This window comes from Cervus canadensis, chromosome 28 (assembly GCF_019320065.1).
Source record: "Cervus canadensis isolate Bull #8, Minnesota chromosome 28, ASM1932006v1, whole genome shotgun sequence".
Lineage (NCBI taxonomy): Eukaryota > Metazoa > Chordata > Mammalia > Artiodactyla > Cervidae > Cervus > Cervus canadensis.
This window is the reverse complement of record NC_057413.1, coordinates 20,299,912-20,321,253: the sequence shown is the minus strand read 5'-3', so window position 1 is coordinate 20,321,253 and position 21,342 is coordinate 20,299,912. Positions and strand designations below refer to the sequence as shown.

Here is a 21,342-nt window from a genome sequence, read left to right as displayed (position 1 = left end):
CTTGTTGCTGTTTGGAGGTTCGTGGGAGCTGGAACTCTTCCCAGTCGTGATTGGCTGTGTTGGGTTTTCTGGCAGTGGGTGGCAGCCTCTCTTCCCCACCAGTGCAGGTGGGTGTCACTTGCAGTCTTACCTCACTTTAGGTGGTGCTCACTGTTTGAGGAGCCTCTCCCTTCCTCCAGCCCTTCAGATGAGTACAAGGGAAAGGGAGTCCTCCCTTCTAGCTAGGATGAGGACACTCGGGTTTCTCACTATCCAAGCTCCATCCTGGGGTCAGGGACCAGAGTGTCAATCCCCGAAGAGTTACTGTGTAGCACTGTGGGGTATACCGGAAGGGAGCAGACATGGTCTGCCTACATGAGTAATCTAGACAGAGAAGACTTAGAAGACATGAGTGTACAGCATTGATACAGTTGCCAAATGTGCAGTTCTAGATTCTAAGTGGCCTTGAGCTCATAGAAGAGAAAGGTTACCCAGAACTTGGTTTTGTGGCAGGATCACTTGAGGGAGGACCATGAGAAATAGTAAGGATTTTAACCATGAGCAGGGAGCTATTTTTGAAATGTATGAAAAAGAGCGGGTCTAAGGAAAAAAGAACTGTTTCGGGAGTTAATGAAAGAACGTGGTTGGTATGGCCACTTTTTAGTGTTAGATTGGAGAGACAGGTTTGGAAAGTAAAACCCAAGTGGCAAGTTGTTGGTTGGTGGTCATTTCAGTGATTGATGGGTGAAGTGGACTATAGAGACTTACAGGACAGGCCCCAGAAACTTCCTTGTGGGGATGAGGTAATACATCTCACATCCTAATGTGAGAGACGGGGTGGAAAGGACAGACAGATGGATAGAGCCAGGTGTGCAAATTGGAGAGGAAACAGGTGCATCCAGTTCCCAGGGGGACGTGAAGAACCCTCTTATGGCTTCCTGAGGTGGGACGTCTTAACTTTGGGAAGTTAGGTTTTGGCCAAAAATACTACTGGACCTCAGTTACAAGGTTTATACTGAAAGTTAAGATTTGGTATGAAGATAGTCACAGAGGTACCATCGGGTACGTATCTAGCCAGATTAGAGAGTAAGGATCTTGGAATTTGAGAGGAAAAAAATCAAGGTCTTATGCCAAGTAAGATGTTACATGTTAAAAGTATTCTCCACAATAAGGTCCTTTGTAAAACAATGAGAACAGACTTCAAGTCCATGACTAATGGAGTGACCTTGGACTTAGCCTCTTGGTACCTGTTTCCTCATTTGTAACATCAAGGTGATAAAAAGCACCTACCTCACAAGGTTATTAAGATTTTAGGTAAGTATTTATAAAGTAAGTGCTTTTTTTTTTTTTTTTAGTTACATGTATTTCATGTACAACTTAACTTTGCACTTCAGTTGTTCGGTTCACTAGATGAGATGATATGTAAAACAGAGTGGAATGTATAAGATGAACAACAAAATTTTGCATTTCAAGTGTTTGATGCTAATTTCACTACAGATACTTCAGATGCTCAAAGTAACTTCCATCCACGGGCAGGAGTTTTGTTTGTTCCCTCAATACATATACTGTTGTAATGCACCTAAATCTGGACAAAAGAATGTACTTCTCCAGAAAGGGGAGCCTAACCCAGTATGGTGTATGGCTAACCCAAAGCCTGAAAAATGAAATTTCATTAACAAAATTAAATGTTTGTATTCATGACAGTCTTTGTCACCTACAAATCATGCACTAATGTGGTTCATAATGAGCACTGTAGGAATGTTTTAAAAAATTCCTGATTCTTCTGCACACCTTCCCAATGAGGAAACAGAGACCCTGACCTTCCCATGGTCACCCAGCCTGGAGAGGACTGTTCCTACGACGGTGGCCCTTCTTTTCTGACCCCAGCGCCCTGGGCATTCTCCCTCATCTGTAGGATGTGGACAGATCCTTACTATTTCTCAAGGTCCTCCCTTACATGATCCTGCCAAATAATCAAGTTCTGGGTAATCGTCCCCTTTTCTGAGCTCAAGGCAACTTAGTATCTAGAACACCACACATCTGGCAGTGTGGACAAGGGGACCGAAGGATGAGTCCTCAAGGGGCACGACAGCCAGGACAGGTGTTTAGGGGAGACTGTCAGCACTAGAGTGGGAAAGGTGAAAGCCGGGAAGGAGCGCGTGGCCATGCAGAACTCAGAGGAGGCCTGGGTACATGAGAGGTGGCCCTTGTGAGGCCAGTGCTGATGCAGCAGCTCAGATGCTTGAACTGGCTGCTCTCGGACCATGGTTCTCAATGTGTCCTAGACCAGCAGCAGCAGCATCACCCAGAGCTTTTACAAATGCAAAGACAGGGTTGACATAGAAGTCAGAAGTTATAAGGTTATTTGGGGGGTGGGGGTGGAAATGGAATAAGAAAGGAAGAACAGGTCAGTTGAAACAGGAGAGCTGTACCTGCAAGGCTTGGTGAAGAGACAAATGGGTTCAGTGGTACCTTTGGAGCCTGTCACAGGAAACATGGTGCTAGAGTGGCAGGTGGGGTCACCTTTAGTTTGAGTGATGAGGGAAGACTTCTTAGGAAGTAACACTAAAGACAAGGCCTGTAGGTGGACAAGGAACCAGCTAGATGGATAAGAAAGAGCCTTCATGGAAGGCACCAGAATGTGCAATGGCTCAGAAGCTGGAAAGAGCTGGTCCTGGAAGATGGCTTGGGCTTAGAGCTTGAGCAGCGGCTAGGACACATGAGGCCTTACACACCTTGATAGGAAGTTAGGATACGGTTTTAGGAGCATTAGAAGGCCATTGGAGTGTACACAGGAGTGTGAATTGACCTGGTTTTCATTTTCACAAAATTGCTCTGGCTGCTGGGTAGAGTGGTGGGGTGGGGGGTGATAGGGAGAGATGCTAGGGGAGCTGTTAGATATTCCTTTGGGCAGGAGACGATACTCCCCCTCCTCTAAGAAAGGAAAGAAGATAACATCAACTCAGATATTTTCAGGTGAAGAGAACGGTGCTCACTTTGGATGGGGCTGACTTTCTCAGAAGGTTTGGTGCCAGAGTCAGGAGGAGTTAGGAAGTTTGCCAGCCAGCTGTGAGTGTTGAGTCAGTGCTAGTAATTTGTACTGGGCCACGAGGGTAGGGTTTCAGGATTTTTCAACATTAGGTGTACTGCCTGGGAGCAGGAATGGGAGAGATAGAATAATGGTGATTCAGAATTGGAGATTGAACCAGTGTGCTTGGGCAAGGGTTGACAGAGGAGTCAAAAGTTAAAAGGTAATTTTGGGGGTGAGGGTGGAAATGGAATAAAAAAGGAGGAACAGACCACCTGAAAAAAGAGATGTGTCTGCAAGGCTTAGAGAAACAGAAATGGGTACAGTGACATGGACCAGATGCTCAAACTCTTCCTGCCTTAAAAAAAAAGGAAACTCTCAAGTGACAGGTTATTTGGGGTTTTCATGGAGAATTTGCAAGAAAAATGGCTGAATTTAGTTTTAAAATAGAAAAAGTGAAGTTCTCTTAAAAGGTTCTTGTGGCCTGTTGCAGGAGATGGAGGGAAGAAGGGGAGAAGCAGGCAGTTGATGGAACCAGAAGCACAAGAATTTTTAACTTTTTTTGACTTGAGCTGTGTACTTCGTTGGTTATTTTTCAGCGTGGCCCTTGTATTATGTCTTCTCAGGTCCTCTCCCAGTGCACAGAGCAACAGTAGGCTGACTGAACACTCTCCCAAGAAGGGGCAAAAGGATAATATCAGGCAAAGTGTAGGTGGCGTTAAATTTAGGGAATTGCTGTCCTCTTGTGGCCAATCCTGGAAACAACAGCTGAGAAACTTGTGTTCTAGGGCTGTGTCTTTTTAGTGTTTTCCAGATCAGCAATCAGCAACACTTGGGAATTTGTTAGAAATGTAGAATCTTGGAATTCATTCCAGACCTACTGAATCAGAAAACTTGCTGAAGCCCACGCCCAATCTGTCTTAACAAACCCATCAGATGATTCTGATGATGCTGAAAGGTTGGAAACCACTATTCTCAACCTGTAGCCCCAAATCCCCACCCTCCCTTTTCCTCTCCCCACAAAATGTAATCTAATATCTAATATAGAATAGCAGAACTTCCTATTTAAACTTAATCCTCCCCGTGTTCTGGAAAAACCTCCTGTCTCCCTAGGAGTGTTTTTTTAAATATACTTTTCTTTCTTGGCTGCACAGCACAGCTTGCACGATCTTAGTTCCTCAACCAGAGATCAAACCCAGGTCTCAGCAGTCAAAGTGCTGAATCCTAACCACTGGACCACCAGGGAATTCCCATCCCTGGGAATCTTACTCCATCAACTATGCCCTCAATACCTAGCCTTAAGATCTGAAAATAACTGAGTCTACACCTAGCAGCAGGGGTATTTCCCACTACACTGCTCTTTGGGAATAAGCTGTCTACACTCTAAAATTTTTCCACTGAAGCTGCTCAGTCTTGCAAGAATCCATCTGTTTTTCCTTCCTTCCATCCCTAGGAACTGCTCTTTGATCTTTCTTTCTTCACTTAACTCTTATCCCTCTACTAAGCTAGTCACAGGGCTGGTAGGATCAGCTAGAATCAACATGCCTATACCTCCTGCAGTTCAGGTGATCTGTGAGCTCTGCCCTCCCCAGCGTTCGACTGCATGCCACCTACCCTGTACCGTGTGTGGTGTTTATAGTCAAAGCACTCCTTCACCCGTGTTTCACTTAGGATTGAAAACCACACTCCAGAGGTATTGATGAACCTTTGACCACAGCTGATAATGTTTTCTTTTAAACAGAGTCCAAACACACCGGAGGTTAAATACTTCTCTTTCCACTGTTTATTATTAATGTACAAAATATACAAAACCAAAAGAAAAAGAAAATACTCATCCTCAAATCCATTGTGGCTCTAACCCAAGACCCTGCACAAAACCTAACCAATCCACTGTTTTCATAGAAAACAACTGATGCCGAGACGGGTGAAGGAGAGGACTGGGAGAGGGCAGGTCATCTTATCGAATCCACCCAGGAAGGTACCTGGCTGGGGATTCAGAGGTGGCCGACAGGGCAAGGGAGCTGGAGGCCTCACACCTACGAGGTTCCAGGTGGGGACCAGGAGCACGCTCACTCCCAGAGGCAGTGCATGTAGTGTGACTGTCAGGCCCAGCATGCCAGGCTTCAGTTGATGAAAAGCTGGTCTCACTGTTTTACAGTTTCCAGAAGGAGCTGCAGGCAAGGGTGGACCACCGCCATGGCCTCACCTCTGCCAGCTAAAACTTTCATGGGCTGCAGATGTGATTTGCCATCACTGAACCTAGCACACCCAAGGCGCAAACCTGAGTGTCCTCGAAGATTGCAAAAGTCTCACTTGAGAAAGGACTCAATGTAAAAAGCCTGTGTTTGGGGAGGGGTGGGGATGATGTGTTCCAGAACTCAAATCCAGCCTGATTGAGCCCTCTCAGTGCAGTGGGGTACACGGTACCCCTTTACATCCCCACCCATGGGGAAATGAACGTGGCTGGGAGAATTTCATAAGTGCAGCTGATCCCACGTCAGAGTTCCGTGTGCATGTGGAAAACCCACAGCAGGAGAGCAGAGGTGTTCTCCAGGATAACCAGCTTTAGGTTCTCAGGCGTGAAGGGTAATACCGGAAAGGGGCTTGGGATACAGGGCAGAACTCCTCAAAAAGTGAAGCCAACTGGGTCTCCTCTTCAGCAGTCCAGGGTACAGAATGTGTCCAGTCTCTCTCCTCCCCAGACTGGAGGAAAATATGTACATCAATGCGCACCAGTGATCAGAAAACCCCCAGAACCCAGGCGTGTGGGCACTGAGGGGGCCGGCTCCTCATCAGCTGGGGGAAGGGGGAAATGGGCCTCACAGAAGCCATAAAGAGTGGAAGGAGCAAGGCTGCAGTCCACAGGGTGTGTGTGGGCAGGGCGGGCAGGTGGTCCCTAGGGCAGGGGGGGCCCGTTGACACCCGGGTGGTAGAAGGCACAGTTGTTCTCATAGCGGCAGTTGCCCTTCATCATGAAATGTCGACACACAGGGCGGTTTGACATGTCTGTGGGGACGAGGATGGAATTGTTAGATAGGAAGGCTCAGAGGTCGGTGCCACGCATCCCCCCAGTCCAAGGCATCCCGAGAGCCGTCTTTCAGAGACCTAGTCTTGGGGGCCTGGGAGAAGAGTAAAACGGGCATGCTGGGAACTGGGAGTGAAGTGACCTCATGTTCTGCCTGACACACCCCCAGTAATGAGGTCCCCCAGAAACTTGTACGGGACACCAAGAGCTGTGTAGGGGGACAGGGAGCATCCTCACCTCCTCCATGGCTGTGGCCACCATCATGCCCTCTGTGGCCCCCTCCTCCATGGCCAGGGCCATCATGGCCACGGTGCTCGTGAGGGGGTGGCCCTCGGTGGTCGTGTCCTCGGTGACCAGGGACATCATGAGGCCGGTGGCCATGGGGCCCCCCGTGTCCAGGGCCTTCATGGGGCCGATGGCCACCACCAGCACCCATTCCTCCACCAGGGCCTTCATGGGGGCGATGTCCACTGCCTCCACCCATGCCACCGCCGGGGCCTTCGTGGGGGCGGTGCCCACCACCCATGCTACCACCAGGGCCTTCGTGGGGGCGGTGCCCACCACCCATGCCACCGCCAGGGCCTTCATGGGGACGATGTCCGCTGCCACTGTTCATGCCGCCACCAGGGCCTTCATGGGGACGATGTCCACCGCCGCCAACCATGCCCCCACCAGGGCCCCCTCGTCCATTTGGGGGTCCGCCTCCAGAGCGACCTCCTCTGGCCCCCCGGAATGGAGGAGGAGGAGGAGGAGGTTCATTTCCTCCTCGGCCACCACGGCCTCTATGGTATGGCCCAGGGCCAGGTCCTGGCCCGCCCCGCATCGGGCCACCCCGCATAGGGTCACCTGGGCCATCCCAGAAGGGGTCGCCCCCCCGGGGAGGGGGTGGGGGACCCAGGAGACGTGGACCCACTGGCCCACCAGGGCCCCCAGGGCCTCCATGGGGACCTGTTAGGAGGGGAAAAAAAGGGAGAGATAATGTCAGCTACCTGAATTATACCTAGAGACCACCATCTCCCAACCTAAACCACCCCCAGGTATGGTCAACCCTGTGCTGTTACCAGGCCCAAATCCAGCAGACAAGCCCCTTCCAACTGCTTGCTCTCCACCTACCTGGCATAGGCCCCCCAGGTCCAGGGGGGAAGTGCTGCATGCCCTTGGGGCCCCCAGGGCCTCCAGGTGGAAAACCATTGGCTATCGGACCAGGGCCTAAGAGTCCATGTGGCACTGTTGAATGAGGAGTGAAGCAGTCAGCAAGAGGATTCGAGAAGAGCGGCATGATGTCCTCCCGCTTAGGTGCATCCAGCCAGCCCTTCCAACCAACCTGGCAGAGCACCGCTCTCTGTCCAGTCTTCCCCTCCCACGTCTTGCCGCCTAGTGGCAACACCCGTGCTCCCCCAAGTCCACTGGTGGTCCCCTCGCCCAGGCCCGGGGGCTGGCCCTGAGGATTACCCAGCATCTGCTTGATCTTGTCTGAATAGTCTGCTTGCTTCAGCAGTTCTTCTGAGGGATGACTGTTGGGGCTACCCTGTAAGGTAAGGACATTAAAGACAAGGTCAACAGAGGACAAGGCTAACACCCTGAGGCGGAAGCAGACGGGAAGGTGAGCAGAAGGGGCATAAAGAGCAAGACGACAGGAGAGGGGCAGGAGGGAGGCTCGTACCATGATGGAGGTGAGGATCTCCTGCACGTTGATGCCCCCTCCTCCAGGACCCTGGGGGCTCTTCCCGGCACCCATGCTCCCCATCAGATTAGCCAGGACTGGAGGCAACTTGGAACCACCTGCTCCATCAGGTGAGCCACCGGCCCCCCCAGGTTCCAGGGTCTCAACATACGGGGTCTCGTCCATGGAACATTCCTGGAAGAACAAGTGGACAATCAGGACCAACAAGGGATGAAGAGATTGTCTCTCTACATGAAAGAGGCATTAATACAATCACAGCCTCTATCAGCACGCAATACTCACCTCATCTAGGGGGATGAGCTTTGGGGGGATAGGCTCATAGGGCTCAGGATCAGGCTCATGAGGACTGTCAGGAATGCCGCAGGCAATAGAAAAAAATAAAAGAATGACAGTCAGATTATTTACTCAGGTCCTCCACTTTCTTCCTAACCCCCACCCCACTTCTAATAACCTCAAGGCCCGTTGCCCTCAAGGGCTCAATACCTCAGGGAGCGATCCCCCTCCTGCTCACCTTTCCTTGTTCAGGAAGAGCTCCTGAAGGATCCCCTTCTCCCGCTCAGCCTGGATATACCGCTCCTGGCTGTTGCTTCCAGGGGTGACGAGGGGCGAGGGCAGCACCAGGGGCCGGGGGCACACCCAGGGCACCTTCTCCTCCATGTTGTCATGGCTCAGACGCCGGGCTGTCTCAAATGCATGTCGGTCTGACAGTATCTCTCGCTTAGCTGCTTCGCCGAAGTCCTTGATCTTATTCACATTTACTATCATCCAGGAGAAAAAAAGCAAGAGGGGAAAGTAAGCCCTACCAAGTCCGTTTACCAACCAAGTCCTTCAACCCCACCTCCTACAGAGGAAACTGGATCGCTCACCTCGCTCAGTCTCATCCAGTTCAAAATAGAAATACTCTCTCAGCTTGCCCTCCTCCGGCCACGTCACAGTTTTCCTCTTCCTGCCTTTCCGGGTCAGCTGGCTAGGATCACCGGGACTCTCCACTGGCTTCACATCCAGAGCTCCTGGCTCCAAAGAGGCTGGAAGCAGGAGTGATTTCAGACCAGTCCCTTCCTTTCAAAGAACCCCCAAACCTGATCCAGGTTCTGAACTCACCAGTATCCAGGAGCTCTGGGACTTCAACAGGCGGAACTGGGGTCCCAGGACGTTCTGTGTCCATAGCCTCGGGAGGTGCTGGCTCTGGGGAAGAAGGTTTGGCTGCGCTTGGTTCTGTGCTTGTTTTTCCTTCAAATGGGCTTGGCTATTGTGGAAGAAAAAGAAAGTCACTGAGCACACAGGAAAGTCAAGGTCAAGGCAGGGCAATTTGTTCAGGTTCCAGGAAGGATCCCCAGACACTTCCTGTCAAGGAAGACCGTCTCTGACAATGCTCTGCCGCCACCAGTCTACGTCTGAAATGCCTCCTGCCTTCCCCAGGCACTCTAAGCTGCTGGGCCCTTCCTCTCCCTGTATCTTCTCTACCTGGTCACTGGTACCTATGGCCCAGCGCCCGTACCTTGGCAGCTGTGGGTGACAGCACCTTCTTCTTCTTCTTAATTTTGATGCCTGGGACAGGGGCTGAATTGAGTGCATCCAGAAAGCCCAGGCCCTCCATAGCTGCAAAAGAAAAAAAAACATAAAATAGCATCATCAGACCTCTTCACGAGCCTATTCTTACAAAGTCTGAGCAGAAAATTGGTCAATAGAGATGCTGCCTGAATGTTGGACACAATAAGCTCAAGGTGAGCAGGAAGTGTATGTAGGGGGATTTGCACAAAAAATAGTCATTCTTTCTTTCTTTTAAAGGCAGGCAAGCCATGGCTCTGGATATGAATCACAGCTCAAGTAAGTGACAAAGCCAGTCCCCACGAACGTGACAGCTGGGAGCACCCCAACCCATCACTGAGTAGCAAGCCTCCCTACTCCATCTTTCAAATCACTCCTAAGCCATCTGAATGACTCCCATGGAGGGAATTTCTGAGGTACACACATTAAAAGACACCAAGAAATCAAATGAAAGTGGAGAAAAGTGTTTCATTCCCATGAAGAGTTGGCTCCCAATTCCAAGTACATCCTCCCACTTTAGACTCACGCTGTGGTGGGATGATCTTCACTTTGATCTCTTTGGTGGCATTGGGTGTTGTGTTGAGTGGTTTGTATTTCTTCTCTGCAGGAGGGGCAGCATCTCCTGGGGCAGCTGCAGAACTGTGAGAAAGGGAACGGTCAGCACCAGACTTGCCCCTTCCTTCTCCCTCAGGGCCACAGACACCAACCGTTCAGAACCCAGAATGTGGTCCGTACCTCTGACGCTTGAGGGGGATGGGTTTAAGGTTGTACTTGTCAGAAACCACCACTGCACTGGCATTCTTCTTCACGGGCACCAAAGACGGGGTCTCCAGCTCTAGTCCTGAGAGAAAAGACCTGGTGTTGGAGACGGACTGTTCCTCCCTTAACCTTCATCAAGCCGTATAAACCCCCGTGACGCTTCACCCACTAGTGTTCCATCTTCTTCAGAGTTACGGTAGAAGTCTGTAGGCCCGGCTGCGTACCTACCCACAGACCCTCCAGAGGCCAGAAGGCAGTCTTACCGGTGGAGCGGAACTTGGCGTGACTGGGCGCTGTGGTGCGGAGAGACTTGGGCTTCTCCCTCTTCTTTTCCGGGGCCTCCTCAGCCCGAGTCTCAGCCTTCACCTCAGTCACCGGTCGCTCAGGAGGGGTGGTTCGACTCTTTCCCTCTTCTTTCCGTTTCTTCTTATCTTTCTCTGTTGTGGAAAAACAGAGAAGAAAAGGATTTTATTTAGACAAAGAAAAAGACTGTCAGAAGTAAAAAGCAGGCTATGGGCATGGAAGGCCACAACCCAGTGGGAAAGAAAGAAAGAAATCCAAGGAATCAAGGGCCAAAGAGCTTACCAGCAGGCTGGGTACTGCTCTGGGAGCGGATGACCGCCATCCAGTCGCTGACAAGGACTGAGGCCAATTTCCGGAGTTCTGCAGGTAAGAGAAAGAGGAAATGCCTAAGTAATGTAACATACTGCATGGAGATTCAAGTCATAAAACTAGAAGATGGCAGAATAAACCCGTGCCTGTGCTCTACCCCTAACCACTTATTACAATAAAATCAGGAGAAAGGTGGGCAGAGTTCAAGTATCTGAAGGGCTATTAGATTTAAAAAGAAACTGTATTAGTCTACCTTGTCCTAAAGGGAAACTTAATGCAAAATTTCATGGAGGCACATTCAGATCCTCTTTAAAAGTATTTTCTAGGCAACCTTTTTTTCCTAGAATGCTGCTAGTGACAACAGCCTTTTTTTTTTTTTTGACAACAGCCTTTTAAAAAATCAATTAGATGTTGCAAGAGTGAAAAAAGAAACTGAAAAACAGACCAATTTAGGATGAGTGAACACAGTTTATCTAGAGAAAAAAGATGGTCAGAGAATTTAAAGATAAACATTTCTAAATACATGGGGGGAAAATGCCTTTGTTGCCCTTTCTTTCCTTCTGTACTTGGCAAATAACATCTCCTATCTACAGTATCTCTTTCCAGGCCAATGTTCCAATTATGGGCTCATTCAATGATGAGACTATTGTAGAACATCAAAACAGTCACAAAACTGGTAACTTCTATACCTAATGCAGTATGAACCCAGTGCATCCCCACTGGAGGAATATAATATCCTAACATCTTTGGGGAGCAACTGATACTGTGGTCCAGGGACACAGTTGATAAGCAATGTACAAACTTCAGTATCTAAAGTCAGCACAGAATAATGAAGGCAGCAAAATTAAGCCAGCTGAAAGAGGAACCAATACACCTTAGCAGATAATCAAAAGACAGACAATGATTTAACAGGATCTTTCTGTGTTACAGACCATCCTACAAAACTACTCTGAGATGTCACAAAAATAGTGAAATGCTCATCATATAAAAGGATGGAAAGCCAGGGAATATTTTTCACTTAAACACCACAATGTGAGTTAAAACAAAATCAAGATCGTTTATCCTGGAAAATGTCCCAGGGTTTTCTGCTCCAGCTAATGGAACTACAGATAGGCCTGCTCAGGACTGGATGGTCCCACCACACCAAAGCCATAGCCTCTTTCCAAAGGGACCAAACACATCATTGCCCACAAAGAGCAAGCCTATACTCTGATCAGGGGATCAGCTCTGCTGCAATACTGTTCACTTGTGGGAAACTAGTATATCCTGTGCTCCTGGTTTACATCTTGGGTAAAAAAATTTGGGGTGAACTCCTGGATGGATGTAAATCCTTTTTTTCTCTAAAGAAAAGCCAGCAACTTCCCTGGTGGCACAGTGGGTATAGAATCTGCCTGCCAATGCAGGGAACACAGGTTCAGTCCCGGGTCCAGAAGATTGCACAGGCTGTGGAGCAACTAAGTCCGTGCACCACAACTACCGAAGCCCATGCGCCCAGACCACGTGCTCCACAATGAAGAGCAGCCCCTGCTCACCGTAACCAGAGAAAGCCCGTGTACCGTAACGAACACCCAGCACCACCAAAATAAATAAATTAATTAAAAATACAAAAAAGAAAAGCCAGAACTGTTTGACCCTTGCCAGGAGCTCCAAAACCCTTTGTCCTAGAAAAGGAAAGAATCTCTTGCTATCAAAGCTAAGATATATCCCAGGAGTTGCGATTCTGCCATGCCCTAACAGCAGGGTGTTTACTGGGAAAACCAGCATGTATGTTGTTAGGAAAGGACAGGCCCTCACCTTCATCATCACTCGACTTGCTCAGCTGCTTCACCAATTTGGCTGTGTTGTTCTATCAAAGATAGGGAGCAACAGGACGGTAAGTGACAGGAGGAAAAGTTGCCCCCCCAGAGCTCACCATCCCCACAGATTCACTCAGTCTCTCAACAGCCACTAACACTGCACACTCTCTCGTACAAAGCCCTTGGAGACATATTCTTACTCTAAATCAACCCACTTAGGTAAGTTCAATCACTCTAATTTTACAGATCAAAGAACTGAGGCATGGATACACACAGTGCCCCATGTCATACACCTATTAAAGGGGACGGATTTGAACCAAATCTTGATTCCAAATTCCTACTACTTTTTTTAACTATTCTACCTCACAGGTCCAAGACTGCAGCCACATCAGAACGGATGTGGGTTTTTCATCTGTTAGGCTAAACCAAAAAGGAAGAATCAGGATTCTAAAGACCAAAGGTACCTGTTTGAGATGGTCAACAGTGAGGGGCAGGTGCTGCAGGGTCAGCAGAATTTGCTGTAAGAGGGGAATGTTGTTGGTCGTCTTCGAATATGTCAGCCAATTGTTAAGAAGCTTATAACCGCCGACGTCAATAAACCTGCAGGCAGGCAGGGGGATCTGTGATGCCCTTCCTGGGCCTTGGGAATACACCCCACCCTCCTTGTCCCCCTTCAATGACCGAGGAATCCCGTGCCTCACCAGCCCACTTCTAACTACATCTCCCCATCCCAGTCACCCAGGTCCCCACTTACTTGACCAGGACTTCTTGTGAACGGGTCTGCAGGAGAATGTTCAAGTACGTGCACCGACTCACCATCTTTCGTGCCTCTTTCATCAGGCTGTAAAAGAGGAAGCACAGTTAGAAACCAAGGGTGTCTAATCTGAAGTGCCCAGAGATTCCCGAGAACTTGGGACTCTGCTCCCGGGTTGGGGAATCGCACAGGCCCCCAGAAGGATGGGGTGGATTAGGGGAGATGTGGAAACCCCCAGAAGGGTGGAACACAATGGAGAAGATGCACTGAAGTCTCCAGTCTGGGGAGGTGGGTGTCCCTGCTTCCCCCACACACAGGACATGTCTGAGGCTGCTTCCGGGTGAAAGCCTTTGCCTTCAACTACCATCTCTTAGGACTGATTCAGTCCTAAGTTGCTTTCTCTTGGAAAACCTGAGGATCCCTGAAGGAAAACATAAACAAACCAAGACTCCTGTCACCTGGCTCCTCTGCTTCCTTCCTTTGCTTGGGACTGTGGCTCTCTAAATATCCAGAGGCCATTAGGGCCAGGGGCCAACTTTACTATCACCAGTTCTAACATAATTGGATTTGAATCCTAGTCCATTGACTCCCACTCCTCTCAGGAACACACTTCACTATCTGCCTTAAGGATAGTCACATTACAACACACAGTATCCTCTACTCACAACAAATTCAAAGGGTACAGACTCACCTGAAGATTTTCGAAATCCCATCCACACTCTTGACTTCCCCATCTCGGTTAAGGAAACTATCCAGGCCCTTGAGAAGCTCTTTGGGGTCTATGGGACCCGAACCCATGATCAAAGTTTTCTAAGAGAATAAAACAAAAACAAAGAATAAATGGGTGGCAAGGACAGCTCCAACTGTCTCTAATAAATTCCATCTCTTCATTTGACAGATCAGTAGCGACTAATTATTCAATCTACATTCAACTATATTCACCTTTACCCAGATAAGAAAAATCAACACAGACCATTGTCCCCACTATGAGAACAGCCCTGGCAAGTGAAGCACTGTGTTAACACTGACTGAAGGAATAATAATTAGGCTGGAAGACTGAGGCAGCACCTGTCCTCTTGCTCCAAGTGACATCCTTCCTAGGATAACTGGACTTCACAGTGTATCATAGCTAAGGTTCACATTCCCAAAACACTCAACTCTCCAAGGCATTTTTGCTTATTATGTATGGTTTCTCCTTAGTTAATGAATCTACCTTAAAACACACACACCACCCCCCCAAACTATCAGCTTGAGAAGAACTGGGCCAATCAGGGGTGTTGGACTAAGTGTCTTCCATGAGTCAATTATTTTTTGTCTTAGCTCACAAAGAGCCAAATGCCACAGGTGGCAGGATAAGTTATGTTTCCATCAGTAGATAATCATTCTAAGCTGTAGGTCAAAGAGAAGGAAATAAAACTTGAAAACAGATCCTCTCCCCCATGGGAGTTAGGGGTGGCTCCCAGAAATCAGACAACTGGAGGTAACGAAAATCAAGCAGGTCCTCCTAAGCCCTGAAAAAAAAGGTCCCTCATTAATCAAACACTGCACAAGTTTTTATTGTTTCAAAGTTAAGGGCAAGATTAGTTTGTGGTTTCAAAAGCAAAGAAGAAGCTCTGACTCCTAACTCCCCACCTAAATCACACCACCACCCACTATCCCTGAGGAGGGCCTGAAATTAGAAACCATGAAGCCAAAAGGAAAGAACAAATAAAACCAGAAGCTGGGAAAATGCCATTAAATTTTAAGTAGCTACTTTAGACCAGGTTAGAAAAGGAGTTAATTAAAAGCTAAACACAGTTGTTTTGGAACAGAGAAGAGTTAAGCCATTTCTAGGCCAGACCCCAAGTTCAGGAGAAGTAATTTAGAATCAATATGGTTCTGATTAGGATTTTTATCCACAGTGCCCCTAAACACTGGCTTCTGAGACGCAGAAAAGGCACCTTAGTAATATCGACATCTGGGAAACAAGACACTGGGTAGGAAGGTGGCAAGGTGAAAACAGCCTCCTGCATCTAGTGCAAAGACAAAGACAGGAAACAGTGGTGTTCTACAAAGATGACTATGCTTCTGCAGAAAGCAGGCTTCTTTAGAGATCACGTCAAACAGTGATATTTAGTCTCAAGCTAAAAGAGAAAAACAAGCGTAACAATCTCAACCTTTTACTCTTCCCAACAAAAAAGTCAATAAATTGCTAAATTTCCAGGTCCTAACAACCTAGGCCAAGAAGAGGCAGAGGCAGGGGTTGGGGGTGGCAGTGGTGGGGAGACCCGGTTCCCGAGACCAGAACCTGTGAGCTGAACACAAGGAGTGAAGAAGAAAGGTGAGCGAATCTGGGGTAACTGCTGTTGCTGCTGCCCTGGAATCTCCACAAGGGCAGGTAGAACCTAAGGTCAGAGGTCAGAGGAAAAAACATTCAAGTCCAATACCAGATAAATTAGAAGTCCACAGGCCAAACCCACTGAAGTGTGGTGACTCTCACACACAGAGACAGACACGAGGATAAAGGAATTTTCCCCAGGTAGTAAGGCACTATAAAGTGATATATAGACACAACAAAGGAATACATCAAACAGATTTCCCACGTGCTAGAGACTGGAAAAGCAAGAGTGACTCCCAAGTAATATATATCATTAAGTAACCAATGATATGCCATTTGACAAAAAGCTTTCCATGTAACTTCATTTCAAACCAATACCCCCTAAATATGGCTAGACCCTCAGATTCAAAGCCAGAGCTGGAACACAGCACTTTGGAACAGTCCCGTTTGCACCACCAGTTAGGCCAACAGACCCATTTGCCCTACTTCCTTCACAGACACACATAAAAAAACCTGTCACTTGAGCTCAAATGTTCCTTTGCTTAAGGTGGGAGATTAGAGAAGCTTCTTTCGAGAGAAACCAGTGAGCACACGGAGAAACTGTCCAGTGCCTTCTACTAGGAATGGGACTAGGACAACTTTTTATTTTCCAATCATAGCAAGCAAGAATAAAAGACAATAGCCAAGGAAAGCTAGAAGACAAAGCAGAAGAAATGTTAAAACATTCATTTTGCACTACAGTTTTCCTATTATTTGTACTCTGGAAATATAACTAAACTTATCTCACAAACAATCATGTGGCTTTAAAATCTAGGTGAATTTTCTCATGATGGTTTTTCTTCAGGGAAAATAGCTTTCACTCACTTAGAAGGACCCCAAGTGGCTTACAACCTAACTGCCTTATTTTGAAGTAAGTACATTTAGAAAAAAGGTCCAAGGCACTCAAGTGGAAAGGAATGAAGAGCCTAGAACTCTGGCACAGGCCTACAGCAGAAAAAGGCAAAGGAGCTGACCAGGAAAGGAGGGGCAGTGACCATGTGTCATAACATATCAGAAGCCTGGAAGGAAAGCTTAAGGAAGTTTTCTGGCAACAAAAATAATCCAGGGCATATGTTTTGATTTCCTTGAAGGCAGAACATATAGGAGGGTGGCGGGCAAGCAACCTCTGGCATCTTCTCTACTCTGTCCTAACCTGGGCTCTCCTTTCAGAGAATGTTGAGGGCAGAGGCATGCAGACACAAGGCACTGGGCAATGTTCAACCTTTCTTACCAGAGATAAAATTAAGTCCAGAAGTGACACCAACTCCTGCCTCCAAAATAAATTTTACTGAAGAATTATCAAATAAGGTGAAAAGTTATCTACCCTAGCCAAAGTTATTCTGTACCCATCACCAATGAATCAAAACTGAACTGGTTCAGGACAAAAATTCTATGCAAGTTTAAAATCACTACTCAAAGGAGGGAGTCCAAGTTTAACTTAAGAGGCCTCAGCACTTCTGGAAATGAAGTGCTTTGTAGCTTACATTCACCACTTCCCAAGGCAACTGATGCATTTCCTAGTCTGTCTCCACAGTGAACTGAATTATGTCTCAGGTGATTCACAAGGTTGCACCTCTCAAGTAGAAAGCCGCCCCCCGCCCCTCAAAATCATTCTGGAAAGCTGGTAGCCCCTGCCCTCCTCCAAAGCTTATTTGCTTTTCAATAAAAGTGTAAATTCAGCCCCCAACCCAGAGGACAGGGTCCCAGGATAGAACTCTGGCCACAAACTCTAATGATCAGGTTGTCCGCCGTTCTCGGGATGGATGTGGGTCCCCTAGGAGACCTTTTTCCCATCTCCCACGTTAAGGCAGATCTTCTTTATTATAATCCCCTGCTCACTAGAGATCAGGAACCCCAGTGGGTAGAATGTTCAGCTCCCAAGGTAGGTATGCTGCAGAGACACATGGCAAACTGCTTAAAAGATAAAAAACTTGTGGTCAATAGGACATGTGGAAGAGTCCCTCCCACCAATCCAGAAGTTGAGTCATTCGAGAATCCATACCCAACAGAAAATTAGCCCTATAGTCTCACCAAGTCAGCACAAAGCAGTTGTACAAAAATTGCTTTCCAATTCTGCCTAGACCCTTCACGGCTTCAGGGCAGGACTTCAAAAAATGAAAAGTAGAGTCTGATTAAGATTTGACTTGGAAAAACTGGAGAGGAAGAAAGGTAAGAAAGGGACAAGACCCTTAATACCACCCTCAACTCGGGCATGGTTTTCAAACATGCACCAAATGCTACAGCACTGCACAAGTTGAAAAACGAGGACATTATTTTCCCACTGTATTCAAAGAATTTTAGACGGGAAGAAAAAAGAAATTCAAAAAAGGGTGGCTCTTTGGGAAAAAAAGAAATGAAGATTGTGAAATGTAATACCAGAAAGGTTTTGCTTACCAGAAACCGTAGCTTGAATCCCCCTGCCTTGAGCTTACACCTGCCGCCTCCTTTCCTAAAGATTCACTTCTCATCTTAGTACCAGTGTGCAGGAGCTAAGCAACTGGAGAACTGTGATACAGCACTGAACACAAAGAGCTTAACCCCACACCCAGAGGCGGGAATAAGGGCCATTTAGAAGTAAGTCCTGGAATACCCACTCTCCCCCAGATTTTCATTATACAAATCGACCAAACGCAGGAGGCCCAAGGACTGACTGATTCCTGAGCACAAACCGCACATTTCAGGGTCATTAGGCCCGTTGTTTACTCCTGTTACTTTTTTACAATCTTTGTGTTTTCTCCCAGTATCCCCCAATACACACTCACACACACACACCCCCGCTAAAGCTTCCAGACCTAAAATACAGCTGTTTGACTGGTTTTCCACCCCAGGCAACTAAAGCAGGTTAAACTTCCAAGCAGTAGTGATGAGTGAGAGAGGGTGAAAATAAAAGCAACAGGCTCGGGATCCTTCTATACAAAAACTAGAGCTGCCCAAGGAGACAGCTTCAAGATCTAATTGCTACAAGCTTTTTTCCTTTTAAGATAATGGTTACAAAAGATTAAAGAACATAAGGAAAATGGCTTTTCCCGTCTAGCAGCAGCGTGCATGAGGAATCCAGAAGGCATCTGCTCGGGGGCGGGGTTTCGAGAGGGTGGAGAAACGAGGGAGAAAGCTGATTACATCACCTTTCAGGGCGGCTCCTCCCCCTTGACCAAGTTTCTAGGGCGGCCCTAAGCTCTGGATGGCAAACGGGGAAGGAAAAACAAAGAAGCTGGGACGCCATTTTGTAATGGAGAAGAGGACTCAAACTTAAAAGCTATCCAGGCTCCGCCGGTAGCTCTTTACATTTTAAAACACCCCTTTTTAGAAAAAAAAAAGAAAAAAAAAGCAGCCCCATCCTGAATAGTCTTTGACCTATTTTGAATCAATAAGAGCTTTGTGAGAATACAAGCAATTAAAATATTTGAAAGAACAATTTTCTGCGGGGAGGAACTGAATTTGCAATTGAGGTTCAACTTGCTACTAACGACCACCGCCCCCTACCCCCCCGCATCTTCCCTATAAAGGGAAAGGGGGGGAGGACTTGGACCCCTCTCAACAAATAGGGTTGAGGTGGGAGGACAGGAGAAAAATGGGTCAAGACACAACCTGCAACGCCGCTTGGAAGACAAAAGGACAAAGAAAGTCGCCATATTGAAGCAGGGAAGAAAAAAAAAATTCCTTTTAACGACACAAATCTTTTAGATAGCATTCAATTGCACTAAATGGCTTGTTAAAATTAATACTCCTGAATTCCACATTTCCCCAACCTTTCCACCCTCTAACTGTATTCTCCCGACCAGAAAGTATCAAGTTAAAATGTTACTTTTTCTTTTAAATAACCTATGCAATCTGCAACAATTACAAAACATTCTTTACCTCCCCAACTATCAATCTTGTATGTATTGGCACTAAGATTATATTTTGCCCTGAATTAAAGTGTCTTGCAATCTTTATTCCTAGATTGCCACCTGAATTAACCACACAAATATACCCCAAGCATATTACATTAAAATTGAGAGGAGTTAACAATCATTTAAAAATATACCCAACTATTACTGCTCTCCGCCCATCTCCTTACCCTGCAATCTTTATGTACAGATTGCTTATTAATCTGGCAAATTGAAAAGCGCCCTGCTTGTCTCACACACAAAGAAGTGGGACTTCTGGGCCACAAGATCCACCATCTTTTGTATGTGAGCTCATTAACCCTTTTGAAGACTGCTAACGAGAGGAAGGTAACCATTCCTCCTTATAAAAAGCAAACACTTATAGCTTTGGCAGTCTGGAAATTGGCTGGATTACCAAGGGTTAACCATCAAAATCCTAACTCGCAGGCCCTCCCTCCACCCTCTCCTTGCCTGCAACAGAGCAGGGAAGAGGTAGGTGGTAAGGGAGAGAGAACACTGTTTTAGACCCAAAGGCCCTTTTTAATGGAGATTAAGTGACCGGATCGGTCCTTCTCCAGTTCTCTATTTGTTCTATGGTCTCATTTCTTCCTCTCATTATTTTGGTTTCACAACGGGAAACGTTGATTTCTTGTTGCAAGGCTGGTTTTTGAAAATTCGACACTTACTATCCAATTTTTTTGCGACGTCAGCACCTCGGGCTCAGGGGGGGAGGGGATTAAAATTTTGGAGAAAAAAATAAAACAACCAACCAGGACCCAAAACTCAATTATTTGGGGGGCCTCATTGGATCAAAAAAATCTCTTTAGAAAAAATAAAGGCCAACTCAGTATTCATTTCCCCCCCCACCCAACTCCATTTAGGGAGGGGGGTCGTAGAAAAAAAGTTCTGAGTGGATTAAAAAAAGTAAACGCTGGATGAGTGGACTTGGGTGAGTTTGGGAAGGGAGGGTGGTTGATTATTTTTGAAGTTATGTGGTGACGGTCCTTCGGCCACAGATTTCAAGTCCCAGGCAGCGTGGGCTGGTGGGGTGGGCAAGATAGGTGGGAAGGGGCAGAAGACACAAGTGGTTGGGCTGGTGGCTGCTCTTTTCCCTTTCCCCCCTCTCTCTGGATCCTTTCAAGGGCTTAGATGTTGCTGCGGCTTGTTTCTTTTCTCCTGGTGGCCGGCCTGTCTTTCTCCGAGAAAATTCAAACCTGGGATAAAAGGAACACAAGGGAGAAAGATATAATCAGTACGGGCTGCTTTAAAACACCCAAAAGTACCATTTTTGTTGTCCCCAAACACCTCCATGTCCCACCCCGAACACAGCCGCTTAATACGAGTCATGGCTCGCAACTGAGCCCCCGTTTGACCCATTCCCCAGGCCAACTCTCCGAGCAAAATTTTACCCACCAACCGACAAGATGGGAACACTTACCTCTAAACGAACCCCAGAATGGCGACTGCCCGCTCGGGCGGAGTCTTTTATACGAGGACACCGCCCAACGCGCCCAAACGTGCTAGTGAAACGCCCTCTTCGCGAGACAATATGAGCGAGGCGTGAATTCATTGGTCAACCAGATACACCATTCACCAGCTGATTGGATATCCGGCCTTAACCTTCGCTCAGCCCCTTCCCCGGGCACCTTCTTCCGCCTCCTTCCTTGGGGGGCCCCCTAACGCGTGCGCGTGACCAAGCAGCCTAGTACCTCCCTTTCCTCCGCTTCCACCACTTCCGCCCTCGAGAACATGTCTCATCAAGGGTTGGTAGAATCGGACCGGCGCATGCGCAATGAAAGCATTGCGGTCAAAAGCGACTTCAAAATTGCTTAAAAGACAGACTCTAAGAATGTTAGCTAAGAGTCATAGTGACTGGTTCAGCAAAAATGCAATTTTAAGGCCGAATTCGATTATGACGCAGTTGAAATTGCC

General features: G+C 47.4%; 1 protein-coding gene across 1 annotated transcript; it reads right to left on the bottom strand.

The window, feature by feature from the left end:
* Nucleotides 1–4,767: 4,767 nt before the first annotated feature.
* PPP1R10 (protein phosphatase 1 regulatory subunit 10) lies at nucleotides 4,768–21,000 on the bottom strand. Its single transcript, XM_043449863.1, has 20 exons — nucleotides 20,849–21,000; nucleotides 20,097–20,624; nucleotides 13,877–13,995; nucleotides 13,186–13,272; nucleotides 12,896–13,031; nucleotides 12,430–12,481; nucleotides 10,609–10,686; nucleotides 10,287–10,460; nucleotides 10,000–10,105; nucleotides 9,791–9,903; nucleotides 9,215–9,315; nucleotides 8,818–8,962; nucleotides 8,583–8,741; nucleotides 8,228–8,474; nucleotides 7,999–8,062; nucleotides 7,696–7,890; nucleotides 7,485–7,560; nucleotides 7,146–7,259; nucleotides 6,270–6,980; nucleotides 4,768–6,013 (listed from the first exon to the last, which is right to left on the bottom strand). Exons 3-20 carry the CDS (start codon nucleotides 13,981–13,983, stop codon nucleotides 5,904–5,906), a joined length of 2,775 nt encoding a protein of 924 aa, XP_043305798.1. The 5' UTR covers nucleotides 13,984–13,995; nucleotides 20,097–20,624; nucleotides 20,849–21,000; the 3' UTR covers nucleotides 4,768–5,903.
* Nucleotides 21,001–21,342: the final 342 nt, after the last annotated feature.